This window comes from Schistocerca piceifrons, chromosome X (genome assembly GCF_021461385.2).
Source record: "Schistocerca piceifrons isolate TAMUIC-IGC-003096 chromosome X, iqSchPice1.1, whole genome shotgun sequence".
In the NCBI taxonomy this organism is placed as follows: Eukaryota; Metazoa; Arthropoda; class Insecta; order Orthoptera; family Acrididae; genus Schistocerca; species Schistocerca piceifrons.
Window position 1 is genome coordinate 424438023 of NC_060149.1, and position 22367 is coordinate 424460389.

Here is a 22367-nt window from a genome sequence, read left to right on the forward strand (position 1 = left end):
TGGGCAGCCATGGTAAGGTTGCCAGACAGATTCCCAAACATGTTTAGAACAATGTCATGCTGATTTCCTACCTCCACCTCACAAACATACAAACAGTGTAAATACAAAAATACACAGAGTGATCCACAGGCAGATAGTGTGAAAGACGTTCGTGCCTTTAGGATTGTAATGTGAAAATACTGTTTATTCAACACAAACTATAGTTAATTACACTGTGTAATCATTAATCTCATTCATTTGTTGGAAGTTCAGGGACAAAATGTATCAGACAACTTACTAAGTCAGCTCCCCCTCATCCCCAAGTTTCAACGATATTTGCAGTTGAAGCACAGGTGGCACCCAAAATGAGTTGAGACTGGAGGTTTAGTCGAAGATACAGATTGTGAAGGCACAAGACCAGGTACATCCGGTGCCCTCGTGGTATTGGATATAGGTAGCATGTCGATGTTACCTGATGGCCCTGAATTGGTGAGACTCTCAGTTAGGTTAAAGGCTGGCTTAAGTCTGTCGACAGGTAATGTGATGGAAGAGCTACTGATGTCAACACTGAATGTTCTATAGTGGTGCCAATACCGTATGTGGGCCATCGTACAGCAGTTCGACATGTTCACAAATGGCATTACATCATACGAAAACCTGTTTGCAGGACTGTAGGTCGTAGAGAACAGTTGGTTGCTGGTTAGAATATTCTTTTCAAGCAGCCAGACAGAGACTGTGAATTTGTAAGCATATAGCAAAGTCTGAGGTTTCAATAATATTATTTGAATCTGCAAGAGACTGATGACCTCAGAAGTTAAGTCCCATAGTAATAAGAGCCATTTTTGTTAATCTGCAGGAAAATCTAAAGAGATTCTGGTCATATGTAAAATACACCAGCAGCAAGGCATAATCAATACCTTCACTGCACAATAACAATGGTAATGTTACAAATCCAAGTGTCAATGAAGTGGGGTTACTAAACACAGTTTTCCAAAGTTCCTTCGCCAACGAAGACAAAGTAAATATTCCAGAATTCAAATCAAGAACAGCTATCAGCCTGAGAAACTTAGAAATTGATTTTCTTGGCACAGTGAAGCAACTTGAATCACTTAATAATGCAAATCTCCCAGCACAAACTGTTTACCAATTAGTTTACTTTCAGAGTATGCTGATATAACAGTGCCTTACTTAGCAGTCAGTTGCTAGCTGAAAAATCTGTACCCAAAGACTGGAAAGTTGCACAGGTCACACCAGTACTCAAGAAGGGTAATAGGAGTAATCTGATGAATTACAGACTCACATCACTGACACTGATCTGCAGTAGAATTTTATAAACTGTGTTCAAACATTATGAACTACCTCGAAGAATACAGTCTATCTACACATAGTCAGCATGGATTCACGAAATATTGTTCTTGTGAAACACAACTAGTTCTTTATTCGCGCGAAATAATGAGTACTATCAACAGGGGATCTCAAACTGATTACTTATTTCTAGATTTCCACAAGGCTTTTGACACCATTCCTCACAAAAAACATCTAATCAAACTGTATGCCTATGGAATGTTGTCCCAGCAGTGTGACTGGATTCACAATTTCCTGTCAGAAAGGTTACAGTTTGTAGTAATCGAGGGGAAAGTCATAAGGTAAAATAGAAGTGATATCTGGTGTTCCCCAAAGAAGTGTTATAGGTCCTCTGTTGTTCCTAAGCTACATAAATGATTTAGGAGACAATCTGAGCAGCCCTCTTCGATTGTTTGCAGGTGATGGTGTCATTTACTGTCTGGTAATGTCATCAGAGGATCAAAATAAATTGAAAAATGATTTAGACAAGATATCTTTATGGTGGGAAAAGTGGCAACTGACTCTATATAAAGAAAAGTGTGTGGTCAGTCACTAACAGAAATCCATTAAATTTTGGTTACACAATAAACTCCACAAATTCAACTCAATAGGTAGGGATTACAATTATGAACAGATTAAATTGTAAGGATCACACAGAAAATGTTAAGCGAGAAGGTGAACCAAAGACTGTGTTTTATTAGCAGAACAGTCAGAAGATGCAACAGGTCTACTGAAGAGAATGCCTACACAATGAATGGCTATCCTCTTCTAAAGTACAACTGCAAAGTATGTGATCCTTATCAGACAGGATTGATGGAGGACACAGAAAAAGTTCAAAGAAGGGCAGTTTGTTTTGTATTATTGCAAAATACAGGAGAGAGTGTCACGGATATGATATGCAAGCTGGAGTAGTAATCATTAAAATGAAGGCATTTTTCATTGTGATGACATCTTTTCATGAAATTTCAATCACCAACATTCTCCTCTGAATGTGCCCACCTACAGAGGAAGAAATGAGAATCATAATAAAATAAGAGAAATCAGTTCTCGCATGGAAAAACTTGTGTGTATGTTTTTTTCATGCGCAGTTCGAGAGTGGACCAGCAGAGAAATAATCTGAAGGTAGTTCGATGAACCCTCTGCAGAGAAGTGATGTAGATGTGCTGGTGAAGAATTCTCCAGGCAATTAAACTGTTTGTCCAATAATAATTCAGCAATTGTCACATTAAACATCATCTTTGAAAGCCATTTGGGAGGCCCAGTACAAAATAGGGATGCCATCCATCCATGTGGTGTTGCATCTAAAAAGTGGGGCCTTTAATTGTTGATGCAGCAATTCCCCAAGACCATTTGTATCTGAGTGGTAGGCACAGGTGTGAATTTGCTTGATGCCACACAATTCTGAAAGTGCTTTAAAAAGATATGATTCAAACTGGTTTCCCTGATTGATAGTGATGCAGAGGGATACACCGAAGCATACAATCCACTTACAAAAGGAGGTAATTGCTGCTTTTGCATCTTTAATTCGATAGGCTTCATACCTAAGAAAGAAACAGTCAATCACAGTCAGGCAGTATTGATATCCTCCTTATGGTGGTAAAGGTCAAACAATGACAATGTGGACATGTTCAAATTGTTGACTGGTTGGGTTGAAAGTATCAAGTGGAGCTGTAATGTGTGGAGTTATTTTTTTGTGGTGAAAGGTATTGCACTGGTGGACAAATTCCTTGTAATCCTTCTTGACATTTGGCCAAACAACTGCCTTTTTCACTATACATAGAGTAGCCCTTACTACTGGATGAGAGAGGATGTGGAGAGAGGAAATTGCCTGCTGGCACAAATCTGCTGTAATGAAGGGTCATGCTTGTGAGATTGATACATCACAGTACAGTGCTATTTTAAAATACGGTTTCTGATTATATCAAGAGCTGTAGCCTGACAATGTTTTGAGGAATGTTTTTAGTTTGTTTTCTCCTTCCTGGGTACTGACAAGTGCTACAAAGTCAAGTTCCCATGCAACGGCATCAGCCTGAGAATGTGCATCAGCTGGTCCATTCTGCTTGCCACCAACAGGTCAAATATCGACAGTAAATTGTGCAGTTAAGTCAAAATGGCATGGTGATGTCTCACCTGGCTTCTGATAGAAGGCAAACACAAGTGGCTTACGGTCTCTCTGAATGCGGCATGCTGCACAGAGCTCACAGTCAAGTACTGGCCAATCTGCTTGTGAAGGATTATTTTTTTTAATTTTTTTTTTTTTTACTGAACAAGCCATGGGTTGCCAGTTATGTTGTACATGTTGTAATACAGCTCCAATGGCAGTTGTTGATGCATCCATCATAATTGTGAGAGGTGCTTCAGGGAGAGACTGTCAGCTGCCACTCTTGCAAAGGATGCTTCCTTTTCTTTAGTCCGGTGCACCATGCCTCCAAGTTTAAGTGAGCCTTCTAGGAATTCATTGAGAAGTGCTGCCAACAATGAAGAACTGCACACAAAACAGCACGAAAAATCTGTCAAGCCCAAGAAACAGTGTAATTTGCATATGTGAGTGAACTGTGGAAACAGAGAAATAGCATCCTCTCTGTCCTGCAGCATCAGCATTACTTGTGTGTTGATAAGGTACTGTAAAAACTTTACTTCTGTGACTCCAAAGACACATTTTGATGGGTTAATTACTAAGCCATATTCTCCTAGTCTATTGAACATTTGCTGTAGGTGTGGTAGATGCTCTGCTTTTATGGACAACACATTACAAGCACATCATCAACTTAGACATATCAGAACTAAGTCTCTAGTTATTTCACCTATGAAGTGCCAGAAAGTCTGAATGGCATGGCACTGCACAATCTGAGTGGTGTGCAAACAGTAGTTTTGGGAATACCTTCTGGGGTAATGGATGTATGATAAAAGGCACAGATGAGATCAATTATGGAGAAAACTTTCTTGCCAAGAATGAGCATAGCAAAGTCTTCTGTATGTGACACAAGGTAGCAATCAGGTATCATTCTGATACTAATTTAACAACAGTCGCCCCAAGGGTGTCACTTATTGGGGACAATATGGAGTAGCAAGGCCCAGCTACTGTCTAACGGGCAATAGATCCCTTGCACTAACATGAAATAGCACTCTTGCTTTGCAATTTTGACTTTGGAGGCAGATGAGGTGGCCACAAATGGGCTGGTGGTTCCTGTATGGTGACAATGTTACATACCGTTTAATTTTTACCAGTGCTGGAGCAGGCAACAGATGGGTAAATCCAGGAAATTAACAAAGCAAGTCATTATACGTGAATCACCAGCAGTCACTTTCACACCAACAGGGTTCCAGAATGAGATTTTCACTCTGCAGCAGAGTGTGCACTGAAATGAAACTTCCTGGCAGATTAAAACCGTGTGCCAGACCAAGACTCGAACTCGGGACATTTGCTTTTCGCGGGCAATGTCCCAAGTTCGAGTCTCGGTCCGGCACGCAGTTTTAATCTGCCAGGAAGTTTCATATTGGCACACACTCCGCTGCAGAGATAAAATCTCATTCTGGAAACATACCCCAGGCTGTGGCTAAGCAATGTCTCCACAACATCCTTTCTTTCAGGAGTGCTAGTTCTACAAGGTTTGCAGGACAGCTTCTGCAAAGTGGAAGGTAGGAGACGAGGTACTGGCAGAAGTAAAGCTGTGAGGACGGGGCGTGAGTCATGCTTCGGTTACTCAAATGGTAGAGCACTTGCTTGTGAAAGGCAAAGGCCCCAAGTTTGAGTCTTGGTCCGGCACACAGTTTTAATCTGCCAGGAAGTTTCACCAACAGGGTTATTGGCATGGCACAAGGTGTCAATGACTTGACAACTGTGTGACACAGTCAAGCAGGCATTGATGGTGAAGATGTGGGGGGATGCTGTAAACTAATAAGAAATCTGCTCCAACAACTGTGTACAGCAGGTCTGTGACAATGTATCTCCGTATGAATTCATATTGAAGATTGAAGTTTAGATGTAAAATGGCAAGGGCATAGGTCTTGGTGGAATGTCCACTGGCAGCATGCAGATGATTGCCTTTGGTATTTCACTCTGCAAGATGAGAAGAAGAGTAAACCGAAGTTCCTACACCTGTATCAATGAGGAATTGTAGCTTAGTAAAGTGCTCTGTTACGAGCAGATGACAGCTGCCCAGACTGAAATTGGCCACTGCTGCTACTCATTTCCAGAGGCATTTTCCCCTGTCACAGGGTGGTCAACACGGCCGACCTGCAGCTACAAATCTTCTGTGATACTGACAGCCTGGTGGGTGAAATGCTTGTTTTTGCTGAAAGAGTGTCACCATCACGATGCTCGTGTGGAGTGCCATATTTGTAGAGCTGCACCTTGCTTAACTAGTTCAGTTACTTGTGCTTAAAATGCTTCCAAAGGACTGTCTGTCCTGACAGAGATGGTTGATGCACTGGGAGAGACATACATTTGACTATTCCGTCAGGTGTTTGAGCGAGATCATTGAGGTTACCAGTGCAAACTGTACTGCCTGTGCATCTGCAGGCAAGATAACAGCCACATATTCCATAGAATATTGTTGTTAACTGTAGTCCCTGCCAGTGTGTAAAAAGGACAAAGTAGCTGAGATGGTGTGCAGTTATTGAGTTCTTCAGTGCAAAGCAATTTACCAAGTCGTTTGGCTTCTGACTGCAACAAGCACATTATAAGCACATGTTTGATAGAGGTAAATTTTTCAGTGCTTGGCAGTGAAGCTAGGATACCTTGTACTTCCATACCCATTTGTTTGCTAAGTGCAGGCACCACATAAATGGATTTGGTTTTGTCCGAGGTGACGTGGCCCAAGACAAATTGGCTCTGAAGTTGGGTGAACCGCAATATAGGATTACCTGACCAGAAGAGCACGACTTTTACTGCAATTGGACTAAGGAACATGTTTTATCACTGATAAGGCAGTGCTTGCAGGACTATATGTTAATTGTGATAGGCACAGATTGTGTGATACAGTAAGTTGGTCACAAGTAGTCCTGTGCAACACAGTTGATGCAAAATTGTACATTAGATATATTTTATCATTTCTGCGTGAGATTCAATTTTTCTGTGTGTTATGCAATCTTTATGGCACATGATTTGGAAACTTAGGGCCACCAAATGTTGTGTGGAATCAAAATTTATTCCACACAATATGTAATACTTAATTGCATTGCATAATCATAAACTTCAAAAAACATCTGTACATCACTCATTTGTTTGAAGTTCAGAGACAAAACAAATAAATCAGAGTGTCTACATGACAAACAACATGTATCAGACAATTTACTGCCCACAGACTAAAGCATTATTTTGATTCCAGACAGGCCAGTCAGTCTCACAGATAAATTACAGATCAAAAGCAAGCAGAGTGTCATTAACTATAGATGTTGAAACTGCAGGGTAATGCTGACAAATCTGAAGCCAAAGTATAGCACACCATCAATCGTAGCTAAAACACTAATATTAAAATATATACTCACCGAAGAGAGTGATAAGAGATTCTGATTCTTAGAATCCTGACTGTAAGATGATGATGCAATTTGTCTTCTAACTTCTGCAGCATGTTGCCTGTAATTAAATGGATATCTGGTGAGTTTCATGAGTCTAAAAACATTAAATCAACTAGGGGATAGTGAAAAATTAACACCACAGAGTAAGGTTCCAACATTAATTATGTTATAATCACATATTATACAATGGACATCTATACATACTATAAATTGAAGTCCCCTGCAGTGTTTTTCTGTCTGCGTGTGGAGCCTCATGTCGGGAATTACTGTAGGAATTTTGATATGGGGGCAGGTCACTAGTTGTTTGTAATCATAAACACATGGCTGTACACCTATGCACAGATTGTCTTTAACAATAATTTAAATATTTTGTATAGTCACCTCTAGCTACAAAGCAGCCTTGCACAATCAGGCATACAGGCAATTACAGAGGTATCAGATGTCATGTGGAGAGATGGTGTTTCACATTGCTTTCACATTTGTTGCAACTGGTTAGGGGCTGTCACAGGCAATGTAGAATTGGCCAGATGTCATCTCACACATACTCACTGTTAGAGAGATCTGATGATTTTGAAGGCCTGGTGAGTTGATGAACAAATTGGAGCACATGTTGGGTAACATTAAAAGGGTGAATTCTGGTCCTGCAACCTCAACTAATGCAAAAAGGGTACACCAATAATTATATGCTATGGCTCTCTAGAGTTAGTCCTGTGCATTGCTTTGACACTTGATCCCAATTTGTGTCAGATTCACCATGTGATAGGTGAAGAGCTACTCATGTGCTGCCCATGTGATATGTGTATCCATATGTTGCCACTGTCAAGAAACAGCATGACAAGAATGTTTTTTTTTTTTTTTTTTGTGGCGCACAACTTCAATGGTCATTAGCGCCCTGACTACGTTAAGAATGCACCGCGAGGCACAAGTTTAAAACAACAACTAAAAGGGAAAACACGATAAAAGACAGACTGACAGGCATAGGATTAAAAAACAGCATCATCAAATGTCCTTAGAGAGGTTTGTCAAATTGATAAAACGAAGAGCACGAGCAGCTGCTCGTGGGTCATCCGCTAAAATGGCATCTAAAGTACATGGAAGGTTAAGATTTAGACGCAGTGTGTTAAAATCCGGACAGGACATTAAAATGTGGCGGACCGTCAGCAATTGCCCACATGGGCAGAACGGAGCCGGCGCAGCCGTCAGCAGATGGCGATGGCTGAACCGGCAGTGTCCAATGCGTAACCGGGCCAAAACGACCTCCTCCCGCCGAGAAAGGCGGGAGGAGGACGTCCAAGCCGCGGGAAGAGGTTTCAAGGCCCGAAGCTTGTTGTCTGTAAGTGCAGCCCAATCGGCATGCCACAGCGATAAAATGCGCCGACAAATGACCCTGCTACAGTCTGATGAAGGGACACAACAAGAAGCTGTCCGAGGCTGGAGGACCGCAGCCTTGGCCGCGGCATCTGCAGCTTCGCTCCCAGGGATACCGACATGGCCAGAGACCCACATAAAGCTAACCGGAGAACCGACGTCCACCAGCTGCTGAAGAGTGCGATGGATCCGGTGCACGAAAGGGTGAACCGGATACGGATCACTGAGGCTCTGGATGGCGCTCAGGGAATCGGAGCAGATGACATAAGCAGAATGTCGGTGGCGGCAGATGTAAAGAACAGCCTGGTAGAGGGCAAAGAGCTCAGCTGTGAAGACCGAACAATGGCCATGGAGCCGGTATTTGAAACTTTGTGCCCCGACAATAAAAGAACACCCAACCCCGTCATTGGTCTTTGAGCCATCTGTATAAATGAAGGTCATATTGATGAACTTTGAACGAAGTTCAACAAAACGGGAGTGGCAGACCGAACCGGGGGTAACCTCTTTTGGGAGCGAGCTGAGGTCAAGGTGAACGCGGACCTGAGCCTGGAGCCAAGGTGGCGTGTGGCTCTCGCCCACTCGAAAGGTTGCAGGGAGTGAAAAATTAAGGTGTTGAAGGAGGCGACGAAAGCGAACTCCAGGGGTAGCAGGGCAGAGACATACAACCCGTATTGACGGTCGAGAGAGTCGTCAAAAAAGGAACGATAAGACGGGTGGTCGGGCATTGACAGTAGCCGACACGCATACCGACAAAGCAGTATATCGCGCCGGTAGGTGAGTGGCAATTCGCCAGCGTCAGTATGAAGACTCTCTACGGGACTAGCATAAAACGCTCCAATCGCAAGTCGTAAACCTAGATGTTGTATGGAGTTGAGGCGGCGTAAGATGGATGGCCGTGCAGAGGAGTATACGAAGCTCCCATAATCCAACTTGGAGCGGACGATCGACCGATATAGACGAAGCAGGACGGTTCGATCCGCTCCCAACGACATACCACCGAGAACGCGGAGGACATTTAAAGAACGGGTACAACGGGCAGCCAAATATGACACATGTGGAGACCAGCTAAGTTTCCTGTCAGATGTAAGACCTAAAAATTTTTTTGTCTCCACGATTGGGAGAGCAACGGGACCGAGTCGTAAGGATGGTGCGAGAAACTCTTTGTAGCGCCAGAAGTTAATACAGACCGTCTTCTCGGCAGAAAAAAGGAAGCCATTGGCGACACTCCAGGAGTAAAGACGGTCAAGAGAACGCTGAAGACAGCGCTCCAGGACACGTGTACACTGCGCGCTGCAATAGATGGTAAAATCGTCCACGAAAAGGGAGCCTGACACATCAGCAGGGAGGCAATCCATTATTGGATTGATCGCGATGGCGAAGAGAGCGACGCATAAAACTGAGCCCTGTGGCACCCCATTCTCCTGGCGAAAGGTGTCTGACAGGACAGAACCCACACGTACCCTGAACTGTTGATCCATTAAAAAGAACGAATAAAAAGAGGGAGGCAACCGCGAAGGCCCCATGTATGCATGGTGCGGAGAATGCCCGCCCTCCAACAGGTGTCGTAAGCCTTCTCCAAATCAAAGAACACAACTGCGGTCGGGCACTTCCGCAAGAAGTTATTCATAATGAAGGTCGACAAGGTAACCAGATGGTCAACAGCAGAGCGGCACCTACGAAATCCACATTGTACATTGGTAAGTAGGCGTCGAGACTCGAGCAGCCAAACCAATCGAGAGTTAACCATTCGCTCTATCACTTTACAGACACAGCTGGTAAGCGAGATGGGTCGATAACTGGAAGGCAAGTGCTTGTCCTTCCCCGGCTTAGGAATCGGTACAACAACAGACTCGCGCCAGCATGCGGGAACATGTCCCTCAATCCAGATGCGATTGTAAGTACGAAGAAGAAAACCTTTACCCGCAGGAGAAAGGTTCTTCAGCATCTGAATATGAATAGAATCAGGCCCTGGAGCGGAGGGCCGTGATCGGCCAAGTGCGTTTTCAAGTTCCCGCATGGTGAATGGGGCATTATAACTTTCACGATTCGAGGAGCGGAAGTTAGGTGGCCTAGCCTCCTCTGCCTGTTTGCGGGGGAGGAAGGCAGGGTGGTAATGAGCGGAGCTCGAAACCTCGGCGAAAAAGCGGCCAAAGGCATTGGAGACATCCTCAGGGGCCACAAGGACGTCATTCGCGACTGTCAAGGCAGAAACTGGTGAGTGGACCTTAGTGCCAGACAGCCGGCGCAGGCTACCCCATACAACAGAAGAAGGAGTAAAACTGTTGAAGGTGCTTGTGAAAGCAGCCCAGCTGGCTTTCTTGCTTTCTTTAATAATATGACGACACTGAGCATGTAATCGTTTATAATTTATACAATTCGCCACTGTAGGGTGGCGTTTAAAGGTGCATAAAGCACGTCGACGAGCACGTAAAGCGTCTCTACATGCTGCAGTCCACCAGGGGACCGGTACGCGACGTGGAGAAGAAGTAGGGTGAGGGATGGAATATTCAGCAGCAGCGAGAATGACTTCCGTGAGGTGTGCGACCTGACGATCGCAGCTGGTGAAGGTTTGATCCTGAAAGGTCGCCCTGGAAGAGAAGAGCCCCCAGTCTGCCTTGGAGATGGTCCAACTAGAGGAGCACGGAGAGGGGGTATGCTGCAGGAGATGGATAACACACGGGAAGTGGTCGCTCGAATATGTATCAGAAATTGCATACCACTCAAACCGGCATGCAAGTTGGGGAGTACATATAGAGAGGTCTAAATGGGAATAGGTGTGAGATGTGTCCGAAAGAAAAGTAGGGGCGCCAGTATTGAGGCAGACAAGATTGAGCTGGTTGAAAAGGTCTGCTAACAGGGAGCCCCTCGGGCAGGATGCTGGAGAGCCCCAAAGGGGATGGTGGGCATTGAAGTCTCCAGTTAACAAAAATGGTGCAGGTAGCTGAGCAATAAGTTGCATCATGTCTGCCCTGGTAACGGCAGATGACGATGGAGTGTAAACGGTACAAATGGAAAATGTAAAAGTGGGGAGAGTAATGCGGATGGCAACTGCCTGCAGGCCAGTGTGCAACCTGATGGGATCGTAGTAAATATCATCCCGGACCAGCAACATAACCCCTCCACGAGCCGGGATACCTACCACAGGGGGTAGGTCAAAACGCACAGAGGTGTAGTGTGCCAAGGCAATTTGATCGCATGGGCGTAGCTTCGTTTCCTGGAGGGCTACGACGAGTGGACGGTGCAAGCAGAGCAGCAACTTCAAGTCCTCTCGGTTGGAGTGAATGCTGCGAATATTCCAGTGAATAAGTGCCATCGTAAGAAGAAAAGGAAGATGAAAGAAGGGGTCACCTCGAAGGCCGCTGAGGGCCTGGCTTCGAGCGAGCACTGCCGCCGCTATCAGTAGGCGGACAGTCATCGTCCATTGGTTCTACAGGTTCATCGGCCATCTTGGGAAGATGGCCGGGAGGGGGAGCTTCCTCCGCCGGTGAACGGCCAGATGTTCGACTACCAGCGGTGCGGCCAGGCGAAACGGATGACGGCCTGGGGCGGCAACCGCTGGGTGGCGCAGGAGAAGAAATGCGCCGTGGCGGAGAAGGAGAACTGTGCTTCCTATGAGCCTTCTTGGAAGGACGTTTGGTGGAAGTACCGGTCGATGGCTGGGAGGTCGAGGTACGTAGGAAGTCTGCATGGGACGGTTCCTTCTTGAAGGCCCGTGCATCTGACTTCTGGGTCTTCGTCTTGGCAGAACCTGATGAAGGTGCTTGTGTCTGAGGGGTGACGGGAGGAAGAGGAGACGTCAACTGGGCGATCTTAGCACTGGCCGAACGGACGACCGTGGTGCTGAAGGTCAGATCGCATGTCTGGGTTGCCACCTCCCTGGTAGTCCGAGGAGAGGCGAGGACAGTACTGTATTTCCCCGCTGGGAGCAGCGTGGGCTTCCTACTAGCCAATAGCTTGCGAGCAGCCGAGGTGGACACTTTCTCTTTGACCCGAATTTCTTGGATACAGCGTTCTTCCTTATAGACAGGACAGTCGCGGGAGGATGCGGCATGGTCACCCTGACAGTTCACACAACGAGGAGACGGAGGTGGACAGTCACCCTCATGGGCATCCCTGCCACAAGTGACACATTTAGCCGCATTGGAACAAGACTGTCGAGTGTGATTGAAACGCTGACACTGGTAGCAGCGCGTAGGTGTTGGGACATAGGGGCGAACAGAAATAACCTCGTAGCCCGCCTTGATGCGCGATGGCAGCGTAACACTATCGAAGGTCAAGAAAAGTGTCTGGGTCGGTACAAGGTCATTGTTGACCTTTTTCATGACCCTATGGACAGCCGTCACGCCCTGCTCAGCGAGGAATGATTGAATCTCCTCGTCAGTCAATCCGTCGAGGGAGCTAGTATAGACCACACCACGAGACGAATTCAAAGTTCGGTGAGCCTCCACCCGCACAGGGAACGTGTACAGGAGTGTGGCCTGAAGCAGTTTTTGCGCCTGAAAGGCGCTCTCAGTTTCTAGTAATAAGGTACCGTTACGCAACCTGGTACAAGATTTGACAGATCCGGCTATGGCATCTACACCCTTCTGGATAACGAAAGGGTTGACAGAGGAAAAAGCCTTTCCGTCCTCAGATCGAGAAACGACGAGGAACTGTGGGGCAGGCGGTAGTACTTTTGTCACTGGTGGCTGGTCACGTTTCCATTTTTGGGCAGAAGTCGAGACAGATGAAGTGAAATCCATTGCGGAGGAATCCCCCATGATTGCCAGCGTCTCCGATGGCGCGCTCCTTCCTTGTGGGGACCCTCTCAGAGGGCACTCCCGCCTTAGGTGAATGTTTACACCTCAGGTCACACCTCCCGAGAAACAGACGGAGGGACCAATCGGCATGGTCAGATGGTATCAGCTCAGTCAATCACCCCTCCCCGGGCCTGGCCTTTACCAGGGGGTACGCGCGTGCCTTATATGTCTACCCAGGGCGGGGAATTACGCGTTACCCCATCACCGGCTACGCGTGCGAATGCGTGGGTCGGCCTTCAGGCACGCACAGGGAGGAAGGAAGAAGAGGAAAAAGAAGAGAGAGAGGGAGAGAGAGGACAGACTGTCTCAAACGCCGAGGCGGAGACCAGAGAAGGCAAGGAGAAGAAGGCAATGAGAAGGCAAGGAGAAGAAGGCAAGGAGAAGAAGGCAAGGAGAAGGCAAGGAGAAGAAGGCAAGGGAAAGAGTAAGGAAGACAGTGAGGTGGAAAAGAGCAAAGAAAGGAACCAACCAAAGGAAGGAAGAAACGAGAAGTGAAAAAGCAAAATGACCGCAAATAGAGGTCGTGGAACCGACCGTCTCCGGACGCAGGCGCTAACGACCCCCTTGAGGGGGTGGGACTCCTTTTAGTCGCCTCTTACGACAGGCAGGAATACCTCGGGCCTATTCTAATCCCCGGATCCGCAGGGGGGATGACAAGAATGTGCACTGTCTTTGTACCACAGACACCAATACTGATGCTTCATCTCCAATATGTTTGGCAATTCTCCTGAACAATCATACATCCTCCTACTGTCCCACAGTTCAACATGGTTGTTTGTAATCCAGTCAATTGCATGAACTGAGCTTGTTATCATCCTCACACGTCTCTAATGTTCACCAACCCGTACGATGATCCCAACAACAGACCACTCTTTTAGCAACAAATCTTTTAGCAACAAATGTGAAAGCAATGACAGTAGAAATGGACAACGAAGTTTCATGCTGAACATGTGGTTTTTACTCCCTCTACATTGAAGTGCTTTGAATTGTTCGGATGGACTGCAAGATTGGATTGTAAAAGCATTAGGATGAAAATCATCTGTGTCCTTAGAAGGAACGAGCCTGGAATTTGGGTTTAGTGAAGACACAGAAAACACAAATTTGAATTATCGATTGGGGATTTTAACACTGCTCTTCACAAAAGCCAATCCAGTTCCTTAACCACAGTATCACCTTACTTTGTAAGGAAAAGACCAGAGCTTAATCTCTCATTAACAGTGACACCAATACACAGAGCACTGGTTCAGTTTGTTAAGGATGGGGAAGGCTATGCTAAACGAGTCACCCAGCAATCATCAGAGCTATTTACAGAAACCACAGGAGACTTCAATCAGGATGGGTAGGCCCATGACTAAAGATTGCTTCTTTACCACTGAGTCATCATGAACAGTGAGGAAAAGTTGACCCGATGAGTTGAATAATGACGTTAGAGCAAATGTGTACTCCTGAAATTTCTGGTTCCCAGTAGTAAGATGGATCTTGTGTAACTGAAGTATAAGCAGACCAACCAAATTATATTTTTTCTGCCACTACTGCCATAAAATATGGAACAGAACATGTCGGTAGTTTTAAGGAATACAGATTATGTTTGTGTGAACCGATTTCTTTAAAATGGCACACACTGTCATTTCTTTGAATTACAGGATGAACACAGAGCATTTGGCAAAGTACAGAAACAATACAGCCACAAATACTAAACAATGATTTCATGGATGATGAAGGACAAAGGAGAAGGATCTAGCTCCTCTATGTTTCCTGGAACTAAAATATTGGTGGTGTTTGTAAATTTTTATTGTTATTAGTTTCAAACATTTGAAGTTAGACAATTATGTTAATCTCAAAACTAAGGCCCAGAAACCCCACCAAGAACATACAGTTGAAAACAGTGCTTGTTGATTCGGGTTAACTAAAACAACATTGCAGTTAATTCAAGTGTACCATCCAAACCAAGTGCTATCATTACAATAAACTTAATCAGTGTGCAGATTACTAGACTTTGAATTCTGACAACAATGCATGCTACAGTAGTTTGTAGAGTGAGTTCTCTATTAACCAAATGGTCCTTTGCTATATGAGCCAGTGATATTGTGGTATTGGGTAATCCAGTGCCACAATTTTTTTTGCTTGCATTTAGAAAGTATGCCAAGATATGGGTCTAATAAAAGAGGGAAGGTAATTTATTTCTCTCTGTGACATGTTAATAACAACAAAAGTATGCCAAGATATGGGTCTAATAAAAGAGTGAAGGTAATTTATTTCTCTCTGTGACATGTTAATAACAACAATTCTATCAAAAAATATTTTGCAACAGAGATATTGGTTGACGCCATATAAAATAAAACTCACTCTCCATAACTAAACAATAGGCCCTACTTCCTGCAATGTGGTGGTCACAGCAATTTCCCATGTGGTCTCTCCACATTATAACGATAATCTCTAATCTCCACAGTGTACCACTGCTCATCATCATTTTGGGAAATTTAAAGCATTTTCTATGAAAAAAATAATGATGAAAAACAGAGAGTAATGTACAGTGCTTGTTTGATGGATATGTGGCAAAACTGTCCAGACAGACATATCTATTTTCCAGGTACCTAGCACAAGAGAGTGTGAGAACAGTGACAGGAAATTACAGCACATGGACAGCAAAATTACTTATGCAAGAACAGTTCATACAGAACACAGGATGAGATACTTTAATGGATCTACCTTTCTGATTAAAATTGATCCAAAAATTTAATTGAATTACACACTTATCCCAATTAGCTTGTGATGAATGTTTATCTTAAGAAAAGAAACGTAATTGCAACATGATCTTGTCTAAAATGCCTTGAAGCCATTAGATATTATACACTTTTGAATTTGAAACACACTGTGACCACTGTGATATTGGGATAGTATTTCAGGACTACAAGAAAAAAGTGTAAATATGGCTATGGGAAGTGACTACGTAGGCTTTCCCGGCGTAATAAGTCTTGAAAGTCTTTTCGGGTTTGCTGCTGGATCCTAATATCAACTTGACTCGATATTTCGGCGATCCAACTGTTCGCCATCTTCAGGAAATGCTGCTTCTGCTGATGAGTCCCGCTGAGAACTGACGCAAGATTGCAATTCGACGTCCTATATAGGACACCGTTCAGTACACGGCGCATGCGCCGCCCATCACGGTTTTCGACTTCCAAAACAGGGAGGTGGCACCGCCCTTAGTGAAACACTGCTGGCAACGATATATCGCAATCAAGGCCGCACCGAAGAACGTTCAGTTTTGATGCGAGATAATACAGGATTCCACATTTTGCTAAGAGGAAACCCATTGTCCCTGTTGATTAAATTATCAGCCAACCTAATTTCGATCGCCTCTTTATACACACTATTCCAAAAACCGGAAATGTTGGCAATTACAACAGTTTCCTCAAATTTCATTTTGTGTCTCTCATTCAGGCAGTGTTCTGCTACGGCCGATTTTTCCGGCTGTTGTAGCCTCATGTGACGGCGATGTTCCACACACCTGTCATTCACTGTGCGAATAGAACGGCCAACGTAAGCTTTCCCGCATTGACACGGGATTTTGTACACCCCGGGTTTCCTAAGTCCCAAATCATCCTTCACAGAGCCGAGCAGAGCCCTAATCTTAGAGGGTGGACGGAACACACTCTTAATCTTAAAACTCCTTAAAATTCGTCCAGTCTTAAACGATAAGCCTCCAGCATAAGGAAGAAAGGCCACAGATCTATGTTCCTCTTCGGACACCTCCGAAGACGGTCCAAATTCCATAGCCCGACGAATCTGTTTCTCAGTGTATCCATTTTCCTTAAAATCAGTCATCAAATGCTCAAGTTCTAGAGTTAAGCTGTCTGCATCGGAAATGGCATATGCTCTCCGTACCACAGTCCTAGGGATGCCACTACGTTGGTGTGGTGGATGACAACTCTTAGGGTGCAGATACAAATCTGTGTGTGTTAGCTTTCGGTGAACGCTGTGTCCCAAAGTTCCATCTGGTTTTTTATAAACCATTACGTCTAAAAATGGAAGCAGCCCATCATTTTCAACCTCCATAGTAAATTTGATACGGGGATGAAGACAGTTGAAGTGGTCCAAAAACCTGTTAAGAGCATCATGTCCATGCGGCCATACGAAGAAGGTATCGTCCACGTATCTCCAGAAGCACGCTGGTTGCAAAGCTGAAGTCCTCAGTGCCATAGCCTCGAAGTCCTCCATAAATAAATTGGCGACTATGGGTGACAAAGGACTACCCATAGCCACTCCGTCATTCTGTTAAAAAATGTTACCGTTAAATAACGTAGACGTAATGGTTTATAAAAAACCAGATGGAACTTTGGGACACAGCGTTCACCGAAAGCCGATACACACAGATTTGTATCTGCACCCTAAGATTTGTCATCCACCACACCAACGTAGTGGCGTCCTTAGGACTTTGGTACGGAGAGCATATGCCATTTCCGACGCAGACAGCTTAACCCAAGAACTTGAGCATTTGATGACTGTTTTTAAGGAAAATGGATACACCGAGAAACAGATTCGTCGGGCTATGGAATTTGGACTGTCTCTGGAGGTGTCCGAAGAGGAACATAGATCTGTGGCCTTTCTTCCTTATGCTGGAGGCTTATCATTTAAGATTGGACGAATTTTAAGGAGTTTTAACATTAAGAGTATGTTCCGTCCACCCTCTAAGATTAGGGCTCTGCTCGGCTCTGTGAAGGATGATTTGGGACTTAGGAAACCCGGGGTGTACAAAATCCCGTGTCAATGTGGGAAAGCTTACGTTGGCCGTTCTATTCGCACAGTGAATGACAGGTGTGTGGAACATCGCCGTCACATGAGGCTACAACAGCCGGAAAAAATCGGCCGTAGCAGAACACTGCCTGAATGAGAGACACAAAATGAAATTTGAGGAAACTGTTGTAATTGCCAACATTTCCGGTTTTTGGAATAGTGTGTATAAAGAGGCGATCGAAATTAGGTTGGCTGATAATTTAATCAACAGGGACAATGGGTTTCCTCTTAGCAAAATGTGGAATCCTGTATTATCTCGCATCAAAACTGAACGTTCTTCGGTGCGGCCTTGATTGCGATATATCGTTGCCAGCAGTGTTTCACTAAGGGCGGCGCCACCTCCCTGTTTTGGAAGTCGAAAACCGTGATGGGCGGCGCATGCGCCGTGTACTGAACGGTGTCCTATATAGGACATCGAATTGCAATCTTGCGTCAGTTCTCAGCGGGACTCATTAGCAGAAGCAGCATTTCCTGAAGATGGCGAACAGTTGGATCGCCGAAATATCGAGTCAAGTTGATTTTAGGATCCGGCAGCAAACCCGAAAAGACTTTCATGGCTATGGGAAACCCAAATTACAAATTATCCACCACTGAGCAATACCCAGACAAAATGAATACTCGCAGTATAGAACTGGAAATTACATCAGCTGATGCAGAAACAAACAATGAGTAAATGTGCAATTCTGCAGTTTCATATTTTTGTACCTCAACACCTTGCACAGAGAAACTATTCTATACTGCTTTCTCATGAATTTTCTTCTAATTAATGCATCACACAAATAACTAAATGTCAGCAATTCTGTGAAGTGCACAACTTTGAATTTATTTATATACAGATAGTTGCTATACTTCATATCAGAGTAATATGTTATCAAAATCTAATTGGATATTGCTGTCAATTTTGATGGATAGAATTTCCTCATCAATAACTGCACTTTTTGTGCAAAACTTGGAATTGCAACTAACATTTTAGCTAAAACATTAATGTATAACACGAGCAGCTAAAGTCCAATTACACTCCCCTGGGAGACAGCAGACATTGTTCCAGTGTCTGCAGATGACACTAACAAGTATGTATTTTTCTGTCAGGAAATTTCTGATATAGTCACAGATCGGGTTAGATATCCCATAAGCACATACAGCATCAGTGTGGTACTGAATTAGAAACTTTTTATGAGTCTAAAAACATCAAATCAACCTGGTTTGCTCTGTGTACAAATTGTGGAACTCATACCTATTTCCATTGAGAATACAATCTTTTGGTCCTGGTAGAGCATAATTTTTAAACTTGGAATATGTTACAGTATTCTACTACAAACAGATGTGAGTGATAATAGATGATGGTTCTGTTGATTAGTCACCCCCCCCCCCCACCACCACCACCACCAAATCTTTTTTGCAGATTTCCGTGTCCTGTCATCACTTTCAGTGACAGAGAACACATCTCTGCTCAAGCTATATGCAGTAAATTGTTATCAACAGTTGAGCAAATACTCTCACAAAGTCTGTGAATAATTTTACATGGACTCATTACTTATTGCTACAGCACTTATCTTAGTAGACGTACAGCTATTGAATGATGACAACATTTTTTATTTTGCTTTTGTGAAGGAATGTTTAAAGAGAGAATTTAAAACTTTTGCTTCTGTTTTGGTATCTTATATTTCTTCCTTTCTCATCTCAATGATAGCCCTACCATTACCAATATTTCTTGGAGCTTTGGGACAGATTCTGTGATAGTATTTTGCTGTATACGTTATTTAACGCTTTTTGTACTGCCCTACTTGTATCCGAACAGGTTTCACGTAATATCTTCCATTCTCTGGATTTAAGCTTTGTCTTGCACTTATTATGGTTCAAGTGGCTCTAATCACTATGGGACTTAACATCTGAGGTCATCAGTCCCCTAGACTTAGAACTACTTAAACCTAACTAACCTAAGGACATCACACACATCCATGCCCAAGGCAGGATTCGAACCTGTGACCGTAGCAGCAGCGTGGTTCCGTACTGAATCGCCTAGAACCACCCGGCCACAGTGGCCAGTGCACCTATTATGTTGTAAGTTTTGTTTCTTAGGAAGCTTCCTGACACTGTCAGTACATACAATAGGACCTCTGCCATTTTTAATTATTCTGCTAGATAAACATTTTTCTATAGCTTGGTGAACTACGCATTTCAATCCAATTCCCTACGTGAGCAGATGAGAGGTCTGTCTGTTGCCAACAAGTCTACTTTATTTCCATCTCTTGCAGTAGATGTTATCCGAGGTCTTCAGATATGAATGTTGTACCACTCTGCTTGTGGTACAGTTGTACACAAGTTACTAGTAGATCCAAACAGAATCCATGTGGAATAATAATGGACAGGAAGCTGTTCTGTCCAGTCAGGTGTATTTAAATATCTAGTACCTTTACTTTCAGATACCGTGTGTGTTGGAGTCCACTGCATTTTTCACCAAATGTGAGAACCAGTGGCATCAGCATATTTTTGAAATTAAGGTTAACATCTTTCAACTTTAATACAGATGCATTAATAAGATAAATGGAATGATTACAAATAAACATTTCTTGGATAGGATTCTAAAAGTGGTAGTTCCTAATGCTACTTTCAATCTCTCTCAAGTTGCTGCAACTGACAAGCAAAGGTTGTGTACAGGCACAGTTAAGTAATGGAGTGAATACATGTCTGGACTCTACATCGCAGATGACACACTGTTAATATCCACAGCATAGAAAATCAACCTTATAAAGAAGCATTAGGAGTTCTATTTCGAGTCAAAGTGCAAGCTCAGATCACATAAGAACGAGGAATGAACCACCCTGACATTCAACCAAAGTGACTTCGGGAAACTGTACAAAATCTAAACATGGATGCCTGGACAGGGATTTGGAAACAATCTCTTCTGAACAAGATATCCATGAATTAACCACTATGGTAAAGAAATATGAAGGTTTGTCACACACTCCGAAGAGGAAATGGCACACTGTAAAGATGTGTGATACAAGATTTTTGTTATATCCTTGGAAATCTACTCCTGTAAATGATACAATATGATGCACATTCAAATGGCATTTTTGTCATTTTCCAGACTGAGGAATACACAATGTCTAGTTTGTGTCAGAAGCTCATCTGTGTTAAATGCTTCTGTTTGGCTCACATTATTAAGTGTACAGTAATACCTTCAGAGCTAAAACTAAGGTGGGTGCAAAACAGGTGAGGTTTGAAGCACCCAAATCATAACATACAGAGGATCATATTCTGGGTACAGCATTCCATGGTTCTTGAAGCTAGATAATGCAGAGGAGCCTGAGTGGCATTAGTAGGTGGATAAAACTGTAACAAAATCAAATCTTCTTCACCATGTTGCTACAGGGAGTAAAGAGTAGAATGGGTTCTATTGCCTGTGCTGTACCTGCAGAAAAGGAAGACGATAAACACACATTAAATCATGAGGTGTTAAAAAACTGAAATTGCATTAGAAAGCAGTTTGACAGAGAGAGCACAAAGTGGTGTGGGGCTATTGCTTAAAAGACACTGCCCATTAAATAATCTAGATAGAATTATCTCCTCACAATGACTTGGATAAGTTCCTAAAGCTGTAAGGGAGGGATTAATGTCCCCAAATTTGGTCCCATGAAGAGATGACCATTGTTAGTGCCAGACCAACAGAATGTTCCTACATATAGCAACACACAGACCATCCAAGGGAACAAAATAGCTTAGAGGATTAGATACTAGAATTGCAGACTTAGCAGCATACTCATTCCATGTATATGTAAAGGAGAACATTGTGCCACAATGCAGACCAGTAGCAATAGTTCGGACACTCTCAAACATGCACACATAACTGGACTGTTGGGGAACACACCAGTGGTCAAACAGATTTTGCAATGATGAGTCATGTTAAGTTGATTTAAAACTGACAGTCATATACGTCAACATACACTAATCACCATAAAAAGAGCTGTGCCCACAGGGGCTCGATCGATCCACTACAAACTGGGAGAGTATCTCACACACTATCAGCTACATCGTTGATTAAGTTTGCACGCTCAGCGATGCACTCAAGGAGTGTGAGTGGGGCCATGATGTCGTGCCCACTGGTTGACATAAGAGGGCCTGAAACACCCAAGCTGACCAATAAGACAGTGGACAGCATCCCTAGAGCATCACCCGCACATGCACCATGGCCAGGAAACACGTTCGACAATGGGTTGCCCAGCTAGACTAGTCCAAGAGGAGCCAAATCATGTGGCTGCAAGAGGCTGGGTGGTCCTATCATTGTACTGCTTGCCAGGCAGGTCATATAAAAACCACTGTTGCCCATTGTTAGCAGCAATTGGTACAGAAAGGAATGTATGCATGACACACAGGATATGGATGTCTGGCCTGCATCACAAGGAGGGTGCATGTGTGAACAGATCCAATGGCAATGATAGGGCCATACAATGGGTTGTTCTGCATTCTATACAAAATCTCGTAAGTGTTAGTACCACTGCCAGTAGGTTGCATGATGCAGGGCTTACTGCACAGTGATCTTTATGATGCCTGCCATTCACA

General features: G+C 43.9%; 1 protein-coding gene across 1 annotated transcript in view; it reads right to left on the reverse strand.

The window, feature by feature from the left end:
• LOC124721982 (dedicator of cytokinesis protein 7) overlaps positions 1-22367 on the reverse strand; it is a 274882-nt gene that overhangs the window by 233936 nt on the left and 18579 nt on the right. Inside the window, exon 2 of the mRNA XM_047247149.1 lies at positions 6814-6901. Within this exon, the coding sequence (XP_047103105.1) occupies positions 6814-6901 (88 nt within the window). The remainder of the gene's footprint in view (positions 1-6813; positions 6902-22367) is intronic.